Source organism: Hemicordylus capensis, chromosome 7, assembly GCF_027244095.1.
Source record: "Hemicordylus capensis ecotype Gifberg chromosome 7, rHemCap1.1.pri, whole genome shotgun sequence".
Classification (NCBI taxonomy): domain Eukaryota; kingdom Metazoa; phylum Chordata; class Lepidosauria; order Squamata; family Cordylidae; genus Hemicordylus; species Hemicordylus capensis.
In genome coordinates, this window is record NC_069663.1 from 13,505,538 (window position 1) to 13,525,467 (window position 19,930).

General features: G+C 43.1%; 2 protein-coding genes across 4 annotated transcripts in view; both read right to left on the minus strand.

The window, feature by feature from the left end:
• Window positions 1-10,685, minus strand: OCIAD2 (OCIA domain containing 2). 3 transcript variants are annotated; one of them, XM_053266749.1, is made up of 8 exons: window positions 10,498-10,681; window positions 8,246-8,353; window positions 6,454-6,544; window positions 5,682-5,735; window positions 4,968-5,015; window positions 3,976-4,081; window positions 1,794-1,880; window positions 1-141 (listed from the first exon to the last, which is right to left on the minus strand). In XM_053266749.1, the coding sequence occupies exons 2-7, from the start codon at window positions 8,303-8,305 to the stop codon at window positions 1,799-1,801; spliced, it is 441 nt and encodes a 146-aa protein (XP_053122724.1). In that variant the 5' UTR covers window positions 8,306-8,353; window positions 10,498-10,681; the 3' UTR covers window positions 1-141; window positions 1,794-1,798. The 3 variants fall into 3 exon arrangements, with proteins under 3 accessions (XP_053122724.1, XP_053122725.1, XP_053122726.1); XM_053266750.1 differs by lacking the exon at window positions 10,498-10,681 and adding an exon at window positions 10,146-10,298; XM_053266751.1 differs by lacking the exon at window positions 1-141 and having other exon boundaries at window positions 1,832-1,944; window positions 10,498-10,685.
• A 4,592-nt stretch (window positions 10,686-15,277) lies between these two features.
• ASAP3 (ArfGAP with SH3 domain, ankyrin repeat and PH domain 3) overlaps window positions 15,278-19,930 on the minus strand; it is a 79,594-nt gene continuing 74,941 nt past the window's right edge. Inside the window, exons 25-26 of the mRNA XM_053268746.1 lie at window positions 19,374-19,496; window positions 15,278-18,282 (exon numbers count right to left, since the gene is read on the minus strand). Coding sequence (XP_053124721.1) covers window positions 18,208-18,282; window positions 19,374-19,496 — 198 coding nt within the window. The 3' untranslated portion in view covers window positions 15,278-18,207. The remainder of the gene's footprint in view (window positions 18,283-19,373; window positions 19,497-19,930) is intronic.

The following is a 19,930-nucleotide window of genomic DNA, read 5'->3' on the forward strand; positions in this document are numbered from 1 at the left end:
TAGAGTAAAAGTAGCTTTTATTTTTTAAAAGATCCCGTTAAGTCATACCACAGATTTGAATGAGAACAGATGTTACCAAAGAAAAGAAAAGCCATTGCTTCTGCACTACAGGTGCTATAACAAAATGGTTTCTTTCAATATCTGAAAAAGAAAAGTCATATTTAGAAAACGACCAATTAAGGGGTATAACTTCTGATTTTGCGGAGCAGTACTACTTCTGAGTTCATGTGAGAGATCTCCCACCACCACCACCCAAAGTGTAGTATTTGAACCTTCATCCTTTTTACCACAAGCATGCAATAATTGCTGGCCATGGCCAACAAGTTGTTGGTATATAAAATTACCTTGTTCTCTAATTAAAGTGTCCCATCTCCCTAAATGTGCTTCTAGGCATATTTAAATAAGGCAGCATCCAGACTAGTCAATCAAAGCACCATTGAAATAAATGTAGCAAGTTAATCATGATGCCTAACTCTAGCTTCAGTTGGATAGTCATGCCTAACATAGAGCCCTTTCTCACAAGCAGAGAGAAAGGGCATGAGGGTTAGCGGAGAGGAAGCCTTTAAAAGCTCACCTCCCCAGGATGCATTGTCTCTCGGAGCTACCATCACGCACCGCATGAAGTGCATTCTGAGGATCCCGCCTTCCCTGGAGCTGGCCGGAATCTCCGCAGTCGGCCAGCTGCGGCTACTTGGCAGATGATCACAGAAATGGGCTTAGGAGAGCGTTTACTCTCCTAACATCGTTTAAATTTAGAGGGTGGCTCCAGAGGCGGGTTTGCTGCTGAGGCCCCACCAGGATCAGGCCCAATCCCAGCAGTGCACATGAGCAGGCAAAACCAGGCTGGGCTTCCTTAGCCAGGTTTTGCCTGCACATGTGAATAGTTTCTTAGTGTTACATGATGATTTCAGAACTGTACAATACCGCAACCGATGAAGTTTAAAAACATACTATACACAGTTTGGAACAGATGGTCAAATTCAGCAAGATATGCTGATCCTCTTGTATATGAGTATGGAAGTGACAACCTATTTGATTGTTATCACTTCTTCAGTTATGTTCAGTTTTCATCACTGTCAGTAAATCAGGGTTTATGTCTACAAGAATTCTTGGAAGTGAAAGGCAAACAGAGCTCTGCTCTTTTGTTGCATATTACTGGTTAACTCTAATACACTATAGCCAGCCCCAAGCATTCTCACTTTTTGAGATTCTCAAACTATATCCAGGAAATAAAATAGGTAGTGCGTACAAGAGAGAAGAGGAAGCAATGAGCTGAAGTCACTTTCACATACCCTAGGTAGGAAAGGTAGTGATGCATTTCTCACCCCCAAGCCAGATGGAAACAATATTCAGGGTTTTCATCACTACCCAACCAATCCAAACTCTTATAGTAGAAGGAAAGGGCATCATTGGTACCAAGTTTAACTCTCCCAGTACCAACAATGAGAAACAACACAACACAGTTCAAATTGTTATACGTTACTTCGGATCACACTTTAGGAAATGAAGATTTGACAGATAAGCTGCAGATGCAGAAAAATAACCAGACTTGGCATCTGAAGTTCTGTAGTTTATGGTGGGCAGTAACCAGACTAGTTAGTCACTACTGAAATCAGTAAGATAAATTAGTCATTACTTATTTGTCCCATTAACAGTCATGAGGAGCATAGTCTGAATTCTACCCAATAATCCTTAATTTTGCAAAACGTTTAAAAATGACAATGCTTCAAACATTATTAAAAACTTGTTAAAGAATCAAAAGCAAATCAAAAGCGAGAATCAAAAGTGAGTACCTGATTTAAGAAACAGAAGCCTCTTTTTTTTCCAACTTGCTTGTTTCAAACTTAGCTTTGCATTCATTGCAAACATGAGGACAATGCCTAAAAATATTAAGGGGTGGGGAAAGAATCACCTTTAACCAAGGATTTCTCCAGAGAAGAGTATCTGAAAAATAAGGACAAAATGTGCATCCCAATTCAAAGATCTTTCCCACTGTCAGTCCCACTCTACTTAAACCAGTATTTCTCAGATTGGCTGTCAGCATCTGATCTTAGGTAGCTAAGCCTGCCCACATTTGTGTAATAGCCTCTCACAGTGAACTTTGTTTCCCTTCTGGGCACAAAATCAACCATGTATATAGCCATTATCTGTACAGAAGCATCTCTTGATTGTGGGTTTTAAGCCAGCTGTGCATCATATCTATTGTTTATTCATACTGTATTTACCTGAATAGAATGAGACACTGAATTTAAGATGATGGCTTAAAAGACAAGAGGTTAAATTAAATAACCTGTGTTTACCCAAAAGAAAGAGGACTTGAATTCAAGATGAACCCCCCCCATATTTAACAGGAAATAACTGGGGGGGGACTTATCTTGGATTCAGGTAAATATGGTATGCATCCCTCACTGGCCTGACACTGATTCTTCACAAAAGTAGTTACTTGATAGACATGTTGCAGCTTTTCAGCTGTTATCTAAGCAGATATAGAGTCTGAAAAAAGAAAGTGATGAGGGAACAACATTTGGAAGGCAGGTGGGAGTTATAATGCTTACCAGTTTTTCCCCTAAATCATCTGGATCCTGGTATTGGAAAAGGTAAGCAAGCTTAATTCACATTATAGTGAAATGTTTTTAAGATAATCCCCCAAACACACCCCACACCTTTAATAAAGCTATTTCCCTTTGGCTGAGAAAGTAATTCTGCTCGTCTTCTCAAACATATCCTATATAGACATATATCTACGAAGAAAGTGCTTTTGGAAATGACTCTATCAGCCTCACTCTTGGCTTCCCTTGTGTCTACAGCATGGAAACCTTTTAGAGACAGAGGAAGACTAGATTTCTGCACAGTATGTGAAGAGCCGAAGTCATGCTGACTAGAGGTCCGTTAACGGTCAATGTCAGGTCCACACAACTCTAATACTTTAAAAGTTCTTGCAACCCAGATGTGGTTTGCAGACTATGTTCTTAATACAGTTATCAAAGTTAGTCTTATTAGTGGCCCTAAAGAAAGCTTGTTCCGATCTTCCCCATAATGTGCCTCAATATGAGTGTTAGATGTGATACTGGATGTCCAATTTCCATTGGCAGTAGACAGGCTCAACACTCCACAAGCTAAGAGTATGCCCTAACATTCATCCCCAGAATTTTTTTCCCGGGGGGGGGGCAGAAACCATGGAAGGAGGGAAAAGAACACAGTAGCATGATGAAGTTCATACACTCAATAATCAATGAATTTAATTGCTTTCCTCATTTCCTCTTTAACATTTATTGCATCCAACTATAAATGCTAAAGAGGAAATGAGGAAGCAATGGAATTCATTGGAAATGGGTGTATGAACTTCATCATGCTTTTGTGCTCTTTTTCCTCCTTCCACAGTTTTCTTTTCTTTTCTTTCTTTCTCCTCCCCTGTATGTGGTATTGGGAGCTACACAGGACTGGTTGATTGCCTTCAGTTCTTTAGCTGAATCATGGTGTGGAGTTGTATTTAAGAACCTTCGTATAGCACGGAGGATGATGTCTTACATCAAAATGTCTGCTATTTTGTTACATCTGTGGTTTAGTTTTTAAGTTTTAAACTTCTGAATGTTTAGAAACTTTTAACTTTTATTGCGCATTAAAAGAAGGTCATTGAAAAAGCTTTGCAAGCCACAGATATTTTTCCAACTTTTTGGAAAACTGATTTCAAACCTTGTACTCATATTTCCGTTCTTCAGCACTTTTGTAAGGTTCTAGAGATAAAGCATTTTCAAACATAAGGGTGAGTGGATTGCATGTACAATAATTGTGAAATTGTTATTCCTTCAACTTCGCTTCAGCACTGTGTATATATTAGACACTAATATACAGTGTATGTGTGTGTTGTGTACTATGCAATTTAAAATCTCATAGTTATCTCTCTAGAAATCTGATCTTATTAGGACTTAGCAAGAAAAATCCAGGCCTAATCATATATATTTATTCCAAACAAACCGTTTCCATCCTGGGCCAAATGGGTGAATGCCAATATTTTCAAACTTCTTCTGACACGTTCTTATGTATGACATTGTCCCAAGAGCATAACCCAGGATACCAGCAACTGCAAAGAAAGGTCAAATTGTTGTCCTAAATGACAATCAAATTTAAAAGATTCACAAGCTGTTTACACTTTGAAAGAAATGTAGAATACAGCTCTGTTCACTTGCTTCAATCATCATAGCAACATAGGAAGCTGTTTTATACTGAGTCAGATCCTGTGTCCATCTAGCTCAGTATTGTCTACACAGACTGGCAGTGAGTGGCTTTTCCAGGGTTGCCGGCAGGAGTCTCTCTCAATCTGGAGATTCCAGGGAGAGAACTTGACACTTTCTGTAGAGCAGACTCTGCTTAGCAAAGGAGACAATTCATGCTTGCTACCACAAGAACAGCTGTCCTGGTCTAGGGATAGTTTTTCTACAACCACATTTCCATTCAGCTCTATGGTGTCAGCTGCACAAGGGTACTTGTGCATGTTCCTGAATGCTGCAAGGGGTAGGATTGGATGGCCTTTTCATCTTTCTCCATCTATAATTCTAAGAAAACTTTGGTAATTTTTATAAACTGTGCAAAGGGTTCATGTATATTCAGAATATTATCTTTGGTTTTGGTAACCATCACCTAAATAGTGCAAACAAAGATGGACATAAAGCATGGGCTGCAAAGAGTCTGATTGCCATTAAGCAAGACACAGATCCTCCAGCATACAATGACAGCAGGATTTCAAAGTATTCTCTGCAAACATGAAGTTTAAAAGACTGATCTAACTTAACTCTGAGATTCTTAGGAAGCATAAATTATCTTTCGACTTATAAACAGCTAGATTCCATACATGCGCTGAGTTACTGAGTATGCAAGTATAGTAGCATTCCATTGACACTGCAGTAATCACCATCTGAACAGTCCTAATTCTTCCCCACTTAAGTTTATGAAAAGAAATCCAGACTTACGTGCTATTTTAGGGAGTGATCCAAGTCTGGGGTTTGGTTTAAGAAAACCTAGAATAAGACACAATTTTTTTACCATCATGTAGCAAGCTTGTACAGTGCTCTAAAGAGAGAGAAAGAATTCTAAAATGTACAAAGTGTTCTCAGTTATACATATAGATAGGATATTCCCATTCTCCAAGGATGAGTAGTATCTTATTTTCTCATATAAAAGAACTGCATCTATTTTAAAGTCTTGCTCCTTCAGGATTGGGGAACATGTTTTTTTAATGCACATCAACAAAAATTTGCTTAGCTAGTATTCAAGAGGTGCCGTTAGCATTATTTATTTTTTAGCGAATAAAGGGCACACTTTAACAAAAGTTAAGACATGACTAGATTGCAATACTAAGTACACTTATGAGAGAAGAAGTCCCCACTCAAGTCAGCGGGTACATCCAAGGAAACATGCATAGAAATGCACATATAGATGTGGTAAAGGTATCGGACACTTATCTGGGAGACTGTTGAGTTATGCTCAACCAATGGAAACTATGACTTGACATTATGTTTCATATGTGTTTTGTTCAGAAACCTTAGACCTCCAGACTTTTAGAGTTGAAATTTCATCCCAATGATGGGTTTGGGGAGGCTCATTCAGAATGCAGCAGTTAATAACTGGTGATTCTAGAGAGTTTTTCACTTTTTTAAAAAACTAAAACAAACAAATCTATTTACCGTTGGCGACTAGTCCTTGAGTGACAAGCATACTTCCCAGAGACAGAGGAAGAGCTGCAAACAATGGAACAAATAATTATATAACTTGCATATATTTGGATGGATTATGCTCCAAAATCAGCATTAAATGTAGCCTTGTCAATTGCCCAGTTTTATACTTTGAGTAGTTAAATGGTTAGATTATCACTTGCTCTGCAATAACACCATTAAGAAAAAAGAGCAATCTGAAGTTTCCATATAAAGAGAGAGAGAGAGAGAGAGAGAGAGAGAGAGGCTGACATCCAGACTAGAATTAGGCTAAAACAATTAGAAACGTTGTACATACTTAAGAAGTTTGCAGAGTTGCAGTGCTCTGTGATGCTGTGCTAGTGACAGCCCTTCTCCTCCCTTCTCTACACTACACTGGCTATCTCACTTAATGTCTATAAGCACTGTGTCATTTAGACACTACATCTGTGTCCTAAAGGGGTGGGGGGAGGCTTACAAAGCTTCCCAGCTTGGTCACCTAGAACAGACTCTCTTAAGAGCTATTATTAGCCCGCTATACATAAATACACTGAAAATGCTATTTTTCACCTCTGCTTAATGTCATGAATCTTACTGGCAAGATAAACAACAAGTTTTGGTCTCAAATGTCATCAAAAGAATGCTCAAACCAGACTTTGCAGTAACGGTAATTCTCAAGAAGAGTACAAGCAATTAAACAAAACTATGATGGAAGAATACACACACACACACACACTCCTACTGCATTAAAAACAAAGTGATGTACCTCTGTACCAGAAGCTTTCCTCTCTACATTGACGACGTATTGTTGCAATCTCTTCAATATTTGCATTTGAAATTGGACACTGGAGCAGACTCTGAAAATAAAATCCAGAGAGAGTGAATTATGAAGAGGGGAATACCTTTTTTTAAACATCTCCCCTCCAACATGTAAAAGCATCTATGTTCTTCTACTTATATTATTCTCTTCGTATATTTGACTGAAAATATTTGACTAGTTAAGGCTTTTAGAAAATGTAAAAATGTTTCAGAAAAAAAGAGAGTTAAAAATTAAGTATGGAGGAAGGTAGTTATTGTTTAACTAACTGATTTTAAGGTTTTAAATGTGATTTTTATGGAGCTTTACTATATTTTAACTTTTGTAAACTGCCTTAGGATGTCTTAGGAAAAGCAGTATAAAAATTGAATAAATAAATAATAAATAAATAAATATGCAAGATCATTAGAAACATACTACCATTTTAGGAATGTAAGTAAACATGCAGTGCCAACATAAAATTATATAGAACTAACCATAAAGTTTTAACAAAAACTCCTAGAGTCACAAAAAGTTTATTTTCCCTGTAATTTCCAGCTGATATTAAGGAGTTCAAATGTGGTTCAATTAATGTGGTAATAGTTATGGCAACAATCACATTAGCAGAGCTCTCTCTTGCAAACAGTTATTTCACCCACAAAACGTCCTGGAATATGCTTCGTGCACTGGGAGCGTTGTAGGTAAAAAAGATGGTGGAAAGAGTTCTGCTGTTCCCATGGAAGCAAAAACAAAACAAAACAGAACTCCATGCACCATTGACAGGAGCTCTGGGTTCAAATGTGTTGCTCCAGCAAGCACACACACAAAAAATCTAGCAAATGAGCTGTTCTATCAAGGCAAGCCCCACACCTCCAAGGCCTGTGGGCGGGGGGACACAAGTAGGAGGGAAAGAACCACTTCAAGTGTGGAGCTAGCCCTGTTTTCAACCTCTTGTACAGACTTGGCTTGCTCAGATACCAGATTCTGCTTTCCCCATTCAATACTTTAGCATATGAAGAAACAGAGTCATATTTAGGACTAATGAGGGACCCTCACAACTTTATGTGGGAAGCAGATATATCCTACCTCCCTTTCCCTCCTTCTAGCATATTGGTCAGTGAGAACTATTATTCCTCTTCCTATTTTAAGAACATAAGAACAGCCCTGCTGGATCGGGCCCAAGGCCCATCTAGTCCAGCATCCTGTTTCACACAGTGGCCCACCAGATGCCACTGGAAGCCCACAGCAGGAGTTGAGGGCATGCCCTCTCTCCTGCTGTTACTCCCTGCAAGCAGTACTCAGAGGCATCCTGCCTTTGATGCTGGAGGTAGCTGATAGATCTCTCCCCCATGAAGTTGCTTCACTGCTAGTGCACTTAACAATTAAAAAATAAAGGGGTTGAAATGGAACATGAAAAAAAGATCTGATTAGCCTCTGTCCCAGTTTAATACGCAACTGCTCACATCCAGACTAATACTGCACATGCTGAAAAACATTTTGCACATGTGACAGGGGAGGGGTCATTTTTGCCAATCCCATCTTCTTTCTACAGCCCTCTGTGCCTCTCAAAAATATGACCCTGACAGTTCCCAAACCCTTAGGGATATTGTTTTCAGGAGGCACAGTGGGCTTCAGAGGGAAAGGGGAAAGATAGAGAAAACTGCCACTCCCTTGTTCACATGCAGAAAATGTTTTGATGTGCAAAACATTAGTCTGGATGTCAAGTCATCTTCCGGCAATGACAGAAAAGAAAAACACAGACCTGCGTCTTTTGTTCAGCTGAAGAGGTCTGAACTTTCCCATCAACTGGAGCAGAAGTCATGGCTGTCTTATTGTTACCAGCAGATCTGATCCTAGCAAAACTGAGTATCTTAAAACAAAAGAATAATTGTTAGGAAAGGAAGTTCAATATACTTTTAAAGCATCTTCAGTGTGTTCTGTTTTAGTACTGTCCACTCAGCTCTGCTGACTGAGTTTTTTTTTTTAAATTTAAGATGCAAGGAATTGAATCTAGGAACTTCTGCATGCAAAGTAATACTACTACTACTACTTCTACTTATATACTGCTTTTCAACAACGTTTTCAAAGCAGTTAGAAGAAAGAAAGAAAGAAAGAAAGAAAGAAAGAAAGAAAGAAAGAAAGAAAGAAAGAAAAGAAAAGTATGTGTTTTATCACTAAGCTATGGACTTTCCACTAAGATAATCAGGAGTGCCATTAAGAAAGTGCTTTTATTGTCATGGTTTTATCATGGCATAATTTCGTTTGACACTGTAGAGTTATAAATCTTGTGGTCACTTTGAACACAATTCAGGAGAAAGGTCGCTAAAGAAGTTGCATCTAATGTATAAGAGCAAACAACATTAATTTACTTCATAGTCATTATGAATGCCATTATTATTTTGAATGATTTATGTATGTCATTTTAAATAACTATTATTATTATTATCATTAAGAATATTTACATACCACTTTTCAACAAATATATTTACATACCACTTTTCCTGCATAACAAAAGAGAATGAGAAGATAGTTCCCTCTCTGTCCCAAAGAAGCTTACAGTCTTAAAAGAACCCAGGAAAGATACCAACAACAGCCACTGAGAGAGATGCACATCGCCCATGGCTCTTTGAAGAAAATGGGAGTGTAAATGCAAGAAGTACATTCACAGTCATCCCCAGCACCTCTCATTTTATAACTTGGCATCAAAAATTAAAAAGAATAACTCGATTACTCATTAGTAGGGATGAGCATAGACCATGGTCCAAGCTGTGGTCTGAATTCGGACCAGTCTGTGGTCTGGCAAAACCAGTTCGGCTGAACTGTAGCCCGGTCCAGTGGATCAAGGCAGCGTCCGGTGTGGGTGGCAAGCGGCACCTTTAAAAGCAGGGTCCTTACCAGCGTGACCACCACTCCAGGCAGCTTACAGCTGCTGCGGCGTTCCCCCCCCACCAGCAGCCCACACACAACACTTCCCCCCCGCAACGCTGCCTCCATGCTGCTCCGTCACTCACCTGGCCTCCGCACAAGCATGGAAGCTGTTTGCATGGTCAGCAACACCATACATGGGTGGAGGCCAGGTGAGTGATGGAGCCCCGCTGCCATATGTGGGCTGCTGGGGGGTGGGGAGTGTTGCTGTAGCAGGGAGCTATCTAGAGTGGCGGTCATGCTGGTAAGGACCTGCGCCTTGCATTTTAATGGTGTCGCTCACTGCGCCCCCCCACGGCGCCACCTCAAACCACTGGACGAATCCATGGTTTGGCTGAACCGGTCTGAACTGGTCCACCAGACCACAGACTGGTCTGAATTCAGACTGTAGCTCAGACCATGGTCTGTGCACACCCCTAAAAAACTCAATACTTTCCTGATGCTGAGCACTTAATTTTACCATGCTCTCTCTGTCGGTCTACGGCACCACACTGGTGGTGCTGCAGAAAACATACCAGCAAGACCCATGTTTCCTGAACTTAGCGAACACATGTGCACATGTCTGGAAACATACAGGTGTCTGGGTACTCTAGCCCAGAGCTGCAGCAGAAAGGTGTGGAGATAGATGCACTTAATGCCTCTGCAGGAAGCACATGTTAGTAATAGCAGCTTCCTCACAGAAATTCTAATAAGCAGAGCAGAGCTGCCCTTAAAGAGAACCTGCTTCCAGAGCGGACCTTTAATTGCAGGGCTGCTCTTTTGCCCTGGAAAGTGCCGCATTCCTGACAGCACGGCAACCCAGAGTATGCACAAAGTGCATGCAGATAACCTAAGGAGAGCGGGTGGATCTTTCAAGCCAGCCTTGCCATACGTCTTCTTTCCAGAAATAACCTCTGCCTCAGGCCCTCAGCCCTGCAGAGCAGGGGTTTTTCTCGACCTTGGCTCATAAGATGTGGTTGGACTCCAACTCCCATCATCCCCACTGCCCCAGTAGCCAAAAGGCAGGGGGTGGTGGGAGTTGTAGTCCACTAACACTTGGGGAATGGAGATGGAGAACCCCTGCTCTAGAGGAGCACGGAGTTAGCTCACCTCTGGCGTTGTCAAGCGCCGCTTCCCTTTCCCTTCTTGCGCCTCAAGCCGCTCTTTGGGTTCCTCCACTCTCTTCCGCAGCCTCCCTCGCCTCTCCTCCGTCCGACACACGAAGACTGTAGCACAGGAACAAACAAACTTGCGCCGTGGTGATGTCAGACATTGTCAGCCGTCCTCTAAAGGCGGAGCTTTTTCCCTCCCAGAGAGGTCAACGGTGGCTCGCAAAGCAGAGCAAGGGTGTTCATACCTTGAGGGGACGCTTGTTAATAGGAGGGGAAAGCCCCCCTCCCCGCGCAAATAAATAAAAGAGTACATTTCTTTAAAAACAAACAAACAAACAAACAAAAAAAAAACTCAGTTTTCCCAATTTCGAGATAGCTGGGCTTCCTTTCCCTGTTACCCGACGTGCGTTTTGCCTAAAGGCTGCTACGAATCGAATGCTATGCATTATGCTTCTTTGAGAACAGCCTGCTCAGGCTTGTCTACTCAGAAAGTTGTGTAGAAGTGTGTGCTTTGTTTTTGGCCTGAACTTAAGTGAGGGTCAAAAACAAAGGTCAAAAAGGTTCGGGTCAAAAACAAAGCACACACCTCTACGCAACTTCTGGTCATTTTTGTGCCCATTTGACATTTTTTAGTACATAGTCTGTTCTAATAACATAAGCCTGGAAGGACATTTTATTCCAGAAAGGGAAATGTTAGGCATGTGGAAGGTAATTTCATGGCAAGAGCCTGGATACTGGTAGGGAAGGGCTTCTTACCTTGCATGCTAGTGCATGCTAGTAGTATTCTGGAAACAGAAACACACCTTCATGGGTTTGTTTGCTTTTAAACTGGTTTCTTTTTGCCTTTGACCTGATTCTCTTTCACTTACTGCCCAACCCAGAGTGCTGTAAACTAGAGAGCAAATAGTGCAGCTGGGCACTTTCCAGATTGCACACCATCACAGGGTCACAACAGGTGCCTTAAGTGTGCTTTCGTATCGCCTGTGTTTTGGCATCGCAGCCCCTATGTTGTAAGGAAGGTGCCATTCATATTTCAGATTAATACTTTCAGATTCTGTCTTTGCATTATAGTGCTACAACATTACAAGTCAATTGCGGGGGGGTGGGTCGCTGTATTTGTCTGTTGTAGGAGGCTTGCCCCCTTACAATGGATCGCTAACACGCTTTGAATTTGCCACAAAATGTTGTGCACGCGTGAGGTCTGAGGAGAGGACAGGATGGCAGGGAGGGAGGTACAGTGCCGCACTGCTGGACTGGTTTTACAGAGAGTGCCAGCAGTGGAAATGCACTGGGGGAAGCGGAGTACGTGCAGTGGGGGGGGGGGGGGTAAGTGCAGCCTCCCCTAGCATATTTGCATGAATATACCTGAGGTATAGTCTTACATTCTTGTGAGTTCAGTTGCTGTTTGTACCCTCAGGAACCCACATGTTAAAAATACTCCCCTCTCTCTCTCTCTCTCTCTCTCTGTGTGTGTGTAGGGGGATGATGTTTAACTTGCAGCAGTGCGGGGGGTGGCTGGGTGGGGGAGGCTCCAAAGGTCTTTAGGTCCCAGCGCCCAAATTACCTAGGTGAACCTTTGCAGGTGGTGAGGAATGAGAGGTCTTCCTCTGTGATGGCATCCAAACTGTGGAGCTCATGACCCTGATTTACCTGCTTTGGATTGGCTCCGTTGCTTTGAATAGTGCTTTCCTGCTTTTTATGGGTTTGTTTTTGTTTGTTGGTGGCTTTAGATTATTGTTCTACAGTTTTATGTAAACTAGCATTCTGTTTAGAGAATAGACTATTCTCTTTAGAACAGAAAAGTTAGGGGAGGAATCCCTTCAATCATAATTAGTAGTAATTTTTATTTCAGTCACTGACCAACAAGTACAGAAAAGCAGAAATAACAAGAACAAATACAAATAAAGCTCCTAAAAACATTAAACATATTAGGGGGAAACTGACTCATTATATAACAGCTATCCTCAATAGTTAGTGATTGTTAGTGTTAGTGTTCAGGTACACAACATGGTCTTATGAATTCTGCTAGTAATTAGGCAAAACTTGGCAACTGCCTAAGAGATCTTATCATCATGAACAAAAAATAGCGTATGTAGAAATAATCAGAGTAGCCCGGAAAGTTTAATAAATATGGAGTAATATGCATGTTATTCATGTCCCTATATAAATGACGATATAATAGAACCATGCACAGTTGTTTCTATAGCTCCTGCATCACAGGGATGAAAGCACTCTGTAAAATGGAACTTTGTTAAATCGTCTCTCAAGCACTGCAGTGCGTGGTACATTAAACGCCCTGCGATATTTGGTCACTGTAATCTGGTTAAGATCACTGGCAGGGCATGTTCAGAATTTGATTCCCCAGCACTACTTACTCCTCTTGGGATGAAACTTTGGTCTGTCTGCCATTCTGCACCTCAGATTATTTGGGTAACCACCAGCTTGGCACAGTGTGACAAGGAAGGGTGATCTTTGAGCCTCTTTTGCTTATGCTGTCTTGGGATAAATTGCAGAGTCTGTTTGTGTCAATAATGAAGTGGGCCTCGGAACAAGAAGTGGAGATGGGTCCCAGGCCCCTGCCCCTCTTCAGAAAGGTGCAAGGGGGAAAGCAAAGAGCAAGTTGTGACGCATCTGGCAGGCCCTGTCTGTCCTAAGGGACTCAAGGACATTTGGGTGGTCCGCCTGCTGCTTGTTCAATTGTAGCTACACCCCTGCTGCAGAAATAAGTGAATTATGCCTAACACATTGCAGGAAGAAAGAAATAAACCTGCAAGAAATGAATCAAAGGAACTCTTTGGTATAGTACAATTGATAAGCATAGGTTTGTATAGTAGCATTTGCTAACTTTCACCCTTTCCCCCTCTGTTGTCTCCTCTGCTGTTGATACTTGGGGGATAAACTTCAGAAATAGAAGTTGATTATGCCTAACATGTTGGATTTTAGCCCCGGAAAGACCCCTGCAGGAAGGAGATCAAAGGAACTACTTGGCATAGTAGGAACTGAAACGAAAACGAAGTGTAAGTTTGTGTAATTGCATTTGCTCCTGTCTCTTTTTGTGTTGAAACTTAGATTGTAAGTTATCCGGGGATAATTACCCATCACTTTTGCTTGCTCTGTTAAGTGCCACATATATTGATGGTATAATGAATGAATGGAAACACGAGCTTTTGCACAAAGCAATGACTAAGAAATAATTACATGCCAAGGAACAATTACATGCCTTCTTTCTATTCCTGTGGAGAATTGTTGGGCATCTTGGAAAAAGCATAGACGTGAGACCCGGTTTCTGAAGCTAAGCGGGGAGAGTGGGCTAAGCCTGCTCTCCCTGCAGACGATCAGGGCGGGAGCCCTGGGCGTCTGGATCGGAGCCGGCGGGGGCTGGGGAGTTCGGGGGCTGCGTGGCTCCCGGAAGCTTCAGTATGCCTTGCACGGCTGTACAGGGCATACTGGAGAGACACCGTCCCTCCCTGAGCCGGGAGGCTGCTTTCCATAACAGAAACATTTAGTAATAAGTTTGTATCTTTCTGGTTGAAGATAACTGAGATACAGTTTGTACACTTTGTAAATATCTTTAGATACACACTTGTATCACACACAGGGAAAGTTAGGGAAACTGTGAAGGTAGAGACAGAAATGTGCTTGATCAAGCTGTCTCCATCATGGCAACCTATTTTTGCACAGATTGCATAAATGACATTTTTGCATACCCCTTAACTTCCTTGTGCAATCTGCTTTGTGAATAGTTGGTTTTAAATTCCCGACCTTTTAGTTTAATGGGGTGACCCCTGGTTCTTGGGTTGCGTGTGTGAGAAAGAAAGTTTTCTGACAACTCCATGTATAATTTTATATACCTCAATCATGTCTCCGTGTAGCTGCCTCTTTTCCAAACTAAAAAACCCCAGATGCTGTAGCTTTGGAAGGTGCTCCAGGCCATCTTTGTTGCCCTCCTTCTGCACCTTTTCCAGTTCTACAATGTCCTCTTTCTTGGAGAGGTTTGGGGCAGGTAGGAGAACTGTTTAGGGTAGTGATCGTCACTATTTTTCAAGCAGGGGGCACTTTGGCAAAACAGACAGACAGACAGACAGACCACCCTTCAATGTAAGAGCCATTTCCCACTACACTGCACTTTCCCTAGTGCTGGGAGGACCCCTTGAGTCAAAATGGAGCCTTGTTCAGCCCCAGTGGAAGACATGCACAGAGCAGTTGAAAGAGCTTTCCCCATAGAGCTCGTGTGTGTGTTATTCAAGATGGTGCCAGGACTCTGTTTCCCTTTTAGGGAATCCCAATGACAAGGCACATCATTGTACAGTGTGAAGGGAGCTGTGCAGGGTACCATATTTGCCTGAATCCCAGACCAGGTCTGCCCCCGCAGTTATCTGATGTCAGCAGTCAGCTGTGTGTGTGGGGGGTCATCTTACATTTCAATCTCTCTTCCTTTTGTGTAAATACTTTTAAAGCTTTTAAGGGGGGGGCACCTTAAATTCCAAGTTGCCTTCAGGGTAAATACAATATTTGGCTGCAGCTTCGAAGATCCAATAAAAGAACTAATCAGGCAGCCACACTTAGGGTTGATGAGGCCCACTGGCTCCTGGGCCTTGCAATGGAGAACATTAGGTTGATTTAGTGGACTCTTTTTACTGAGTCTTTATGAAGCTGGTGCTTTGCTCAGCCACCTGCCACAGACAGGATCTTCCTAAAAGCAAGATCCGTCTGCAGTCAGCAGAACTGGGGGAAAATGGATTTGGTTCCAATTGTGTTCGTTGCTGGAAAAGAGACACTTTCTTTTTAAAATTAACAGTTTTATTCAAAATTTTCCATGTTAAAACAAAGTCATTACAACAAGACGGTGGAAGCATGAGACAAAAACACTGGTAAAGAGACCTAGCAAGGAGCTTTAGAGCTCACAATATACTCACCTTGAAATACCACTTCAACAGACTGCCCTGAACTTTTTCACGCACGGAGAAAAAAGAATGAATCAGATAGGATGAAATAGTTTCGCTTTAGAAAAGGTTTCACCAGACTGGCAAATCAAAGGGTGAAGACAGTGTTTTGTTTTGTTTTAAAAAGAGAGAGACAGGAAGTTCTTCAGCCACACTGAGAGCTGACCTTACTATATGCAAGACAGACACACCAGCAAGTTAGACCTTGGTTCATTCATCAGACTTGCTCCTCCACTCGTGCTTCAGGTGGGAAGATGCCCTCCTTTTAAAAAAGTTGTATGCGGTGCATGTAGGGTCAGAGGAAGCTGCCTCCAGAAGTCTGTCCATCTAGTTCACTATTGATCTCCAATGTTGCAGGCAAGAGTCTTTCTCGGCCCTATCTTGGAGATGCTACCAGGGACTGAACCTGGGACCTTCTGCATGAAAGCATGCAGGTGATCTTCCCAGAGCAGCCCCACTCCCTAAGGGGAATATCGTACAGAGCTGACATGTCGTAACCCATCTAAATGCAAACCAAGGCAGATCCTGCTCAGCAAAGGGAATAATTCTTGCTCACTACCACAAGACCAAGCTCTGCTCCAGGATATGTTCGCTCATTTTAAAAATAAATGTTTTTCAAAAGTTGCAAAGCTATCCTGGAGATCGGGAAGAGGCTAAAGTGCCAAGGACGTGATGAGTGCAGGCTAATCAGCACCCTCTACTGCTGGCTTTTTCCTGGTTCAAACGGGACCAGCCCGCAGCCTTAGCTTCCCAGAGCTTACCCCAAGGGAGGGAAAGGTACTCTTGCACTGAACGCTTTCAGGGCACCTTTTAAACGGCAAGTGCTCTAAAAATGCGATGTCGGAATAATCCCAAAGATGGCAGATGGGATAGGAGTGGGAAGCAGTGCTTCTAAAACTGGGATCTGGAGAAGCTTATCAGGGTTGTGAGTTCCATAAGGAGCCTGATAAGGGCATATACACTTTCCAAAAAAGAACTTGTCCACCATTACCAACAGGTTAGTGCAGGGGGAGGCAACCTTGGCACCGCTTGGAAGGATAGTGGATCTTGGGGTAGCAAGCATGAATTGCCCCCTTTGCTAAGCAAGGTCTGCCCAGTTTGCATTTGAACAGGAGACTGCATGTGCAAGCACTGTAAGATATTCCCCTTCAAAACGGGGGAATATCTCAGGGGTAGAGCACCTGCTTTGCATGCAGAAGGTCCCAGGTTCAGTCCCTGGCAGCATCTCCAGGTAGGGCTGGGGAAGATTCCTGCCTGCAACCTTGGAGAGCCGCTGCCATTCAGTGTAGGCAATACTGAGCTGGATGGGCCAATAGTCTGACGTAGTAGAAGGCAGCTTCCTGTGTTCCCAGCTGTTGCTGAATAACTCCCATCACCCCCAGCCACAAAATTGTGGCTGGGGATGATGGGAGTTGTAGTTCAAGAACAGCTGGGGAGCCAAGGTTGCCTACCCTTGGTCTAGTGGGCACGCTCCATTGCCTTGAGGCGAGAGCTAGGCCCAGTGGGAGTCTCAGCACCCTACACAGGCAAACACCCCACCCCCGAGATGCTATGCAGCAGATGCACAGATGAGCAAGCGTGGAAAGGGATCCCTGAGGTTAGGATGCTTGAACCTCACTGGGGTAGGGGACTAAGGAATTGGATCCACAGGGCTGAGACAGAAAATGCAGCAGCTCTGCCCATTTTGAAGTCCTACCCAAGACTACCTTGGTTTTCCAGGTGAGCAGCATGAATTTTCCAACTTCCTAATACCATTGACTAGCAACACTTCAAGGTTCTAGACAGTCTCCTGACCCTACTAGGAGATGCCATGGAGTGAACCTGGGACCTTCTGCATGCAGATGCTCTTTCACTGAGCAATGGCCCCGTATCTTACAGAACTCACATGTAATCTCCCATCCAAATGCAAAGAAAGGCAGACCTTGGCGCTTTCCAGATTAGACCTTGCAATGGGGTCACGGCATATCTCTGAAGCGTGCTTCCACACTTCTTGTGTTGTGACACCTACACTGACAGCAAAGTGCTGTTCATACTTCCAATGCCTTGTTTCAGAATTAATCACTGTGATATAGTGCTATAACATTGTATATCCAGCATAAAAAAGTTGCTGTTTTTTTGGGTTGTTAGTTTTTGCACAACTGCTCCCCATGCTGCACACTTTGCTATTTACGTTTTGACTGCAATTTGCCTGGACGGAAGCATTTTGCTGTTGTTGAGCAGCTAATCTGGAAAGCACCCTTGCTTAGCAAAGGGGACAACTCATGCTCGCTACCCTAAAAGCACATGGAAACTGAAACTGAAATTGCTGGCACATTGAACTGTGCATTAGGGAGCTGGATTCTGTACAATATGGAAATAGAATGCCATATTATCTTCAGCTAAGAGATCAAAATGATGAAAGAATGACTTTGCAGTGGAACTTCTGCATCCAGCAAAAAGAGGTTACCCTATTCTCCATCAGCTGGATAATTCATATAAAGGAAGCAAATGAAATCTTCAAGCACACTGATGGAGTTGGCTTCTCCTACGTATGGATCAGTGTCCATTTTCTTCCTCATCCAGTTCAAGAGGAGTAAAAGGCAAAGCTAGTGGCTTCTTCCCCACATCATCAGCATCATCATGTAACCAGTTACTTGGATGGTATCATCCTATGGCAAACAGTAGCCCGTAAGGAGGACCAACAAAGTTGCATGCTGGCACATGTCCACAAAGCCACTCATGCTGGTTCATCTCTCCAGCTAAAGCATGAATGGAAAGGAGTCCCATTACTCCTGTAGTGGGTGGACGGAACTCGATGGGAATACCCCAGTCCTTGTGCCGTCTCCTTCAATGAAACCAACCTGGAAGACAGGACAAGAGGGTGATGGGATCAAAAGCAAACCAACAAACAAGGAAGAGGCAAAGTGGCGTGGATAGAAAGCTTAAACGTTCTGGAGCTAACTGGAGTTCAAACATCCCAAGCTCCTAGGAAAAGACAGGTGCTAGAGAAAAGAGACACCCCATCCTCCCGGGGGCCCAGCTCTGCTCTCTCTTTCTCCCCTCCCCTCCTCAACTAGTTTGTCGAGAAGAAGGGAATGCGCAGAAGAGCAGCAGCATAATGAAGACAGCATCAGGAGGATCTCATTCTCTGATCCTCATCTTTTGCTCCAATATACTGTACACCACATAGATGGGAACGGTGTAGAAGAGGCAATTCAGAACAAGAATATGAATAAATGGAGGCCATAAATGGATATGGTTATCCATTAAATGCTATCCATTATGGTTATCCAATAAATGGAGCCAGCGTGGTGTAGTGGGTAGAGTGCTGGACCAGGACCGGGGAGACCCGAGTTCAAATCTCCATTCAGCCATGAATCTAGCTGGGTGATTCTGGGCCAGTCACTTCTCTCAGCCTAACCTACTTCACAGGGTTGTTGTGAAAGAGAAACTCAAGTATGTAGCATACCACTCTGGGATCTTTGGAGAAAGGGCGGGATACAAATGTCGTCATCATCATCATCATCATATGGTCCAGCAGAGACCATAGGTGCCTCCTCTGCTGCTTTCATTTCAGTCAAGAATGCCTAAGGTTCCTACTGCATCCTGAATCAGTATTCCAAACACAGAATCAGTTCACACATCTATTATCTTTTTATCTTGCCTTTCCTCCAAACAGCTTAGGGTAGTTTACATGTCCCCCCGCTCCTCTTTTATCCTCATAATAGTGTTCCCTGTAACAGGGATTCCCAGATGATGATGTCCACAACTCCCATAATCCCCAGCCAAAGGCCACTGCAGCTGGGGATGCTGGGAGTTGTGGTCAACAGCACAAGGGAAAACCAGCCAGGAAGCTCAAGAGGCTTCCTGGAAGACCAAACTCTTTCCCCCACTGCCCACAACCTGGACAGAAAAGTGCTTTTCTCCCTGCTTGGGGAGCAACACCACTCACCCAACTCTGCTCATCCTCTTCCCGCGTGACCACGATCACCTCGCCCTTGGAGAAAGTCAGCTCCCGGGCTCTATCTCCTTTGCAGTCTGCCAAAGCCATGACTCTCTTTGGCCGCCCTTTGGCCTGCAGAAGTCAAAACAACAGTTGCCATCAGTTCTATGAGGGTCTTCCTGCCCCAACTTCCTTCCCTGGCTAAACGGGAATGGAACCAAGCCACAGAAAGCTGGTCCTGGGCAGTGTTCTCTCTAGCAGGGATTCCCAGATCTTGTTGACTAAAACTCCCAGCATCCCCAGCTGCAATAGTCCATAATTAGCAAGGGGTTATGGGAGTTGTAGTCAACAACATCTGGGAATCCCTGTTAGAGGGAACACTGGCCCTGAGACAAGGAAGTGAACATAACCCAGTTGCCATTGGTTCTCTGCCTTTACAAGGGTTCTGTGTAGCCTGGGTGCTTTCCAGACGGCCGCTTAAAAGAGGCAGGAAGTGGTGTAAAATCTATGCTAACCCTAACTGGGTTCAAAATGGGAATAAACTGATTGTGGCCGGAACTTTCTGA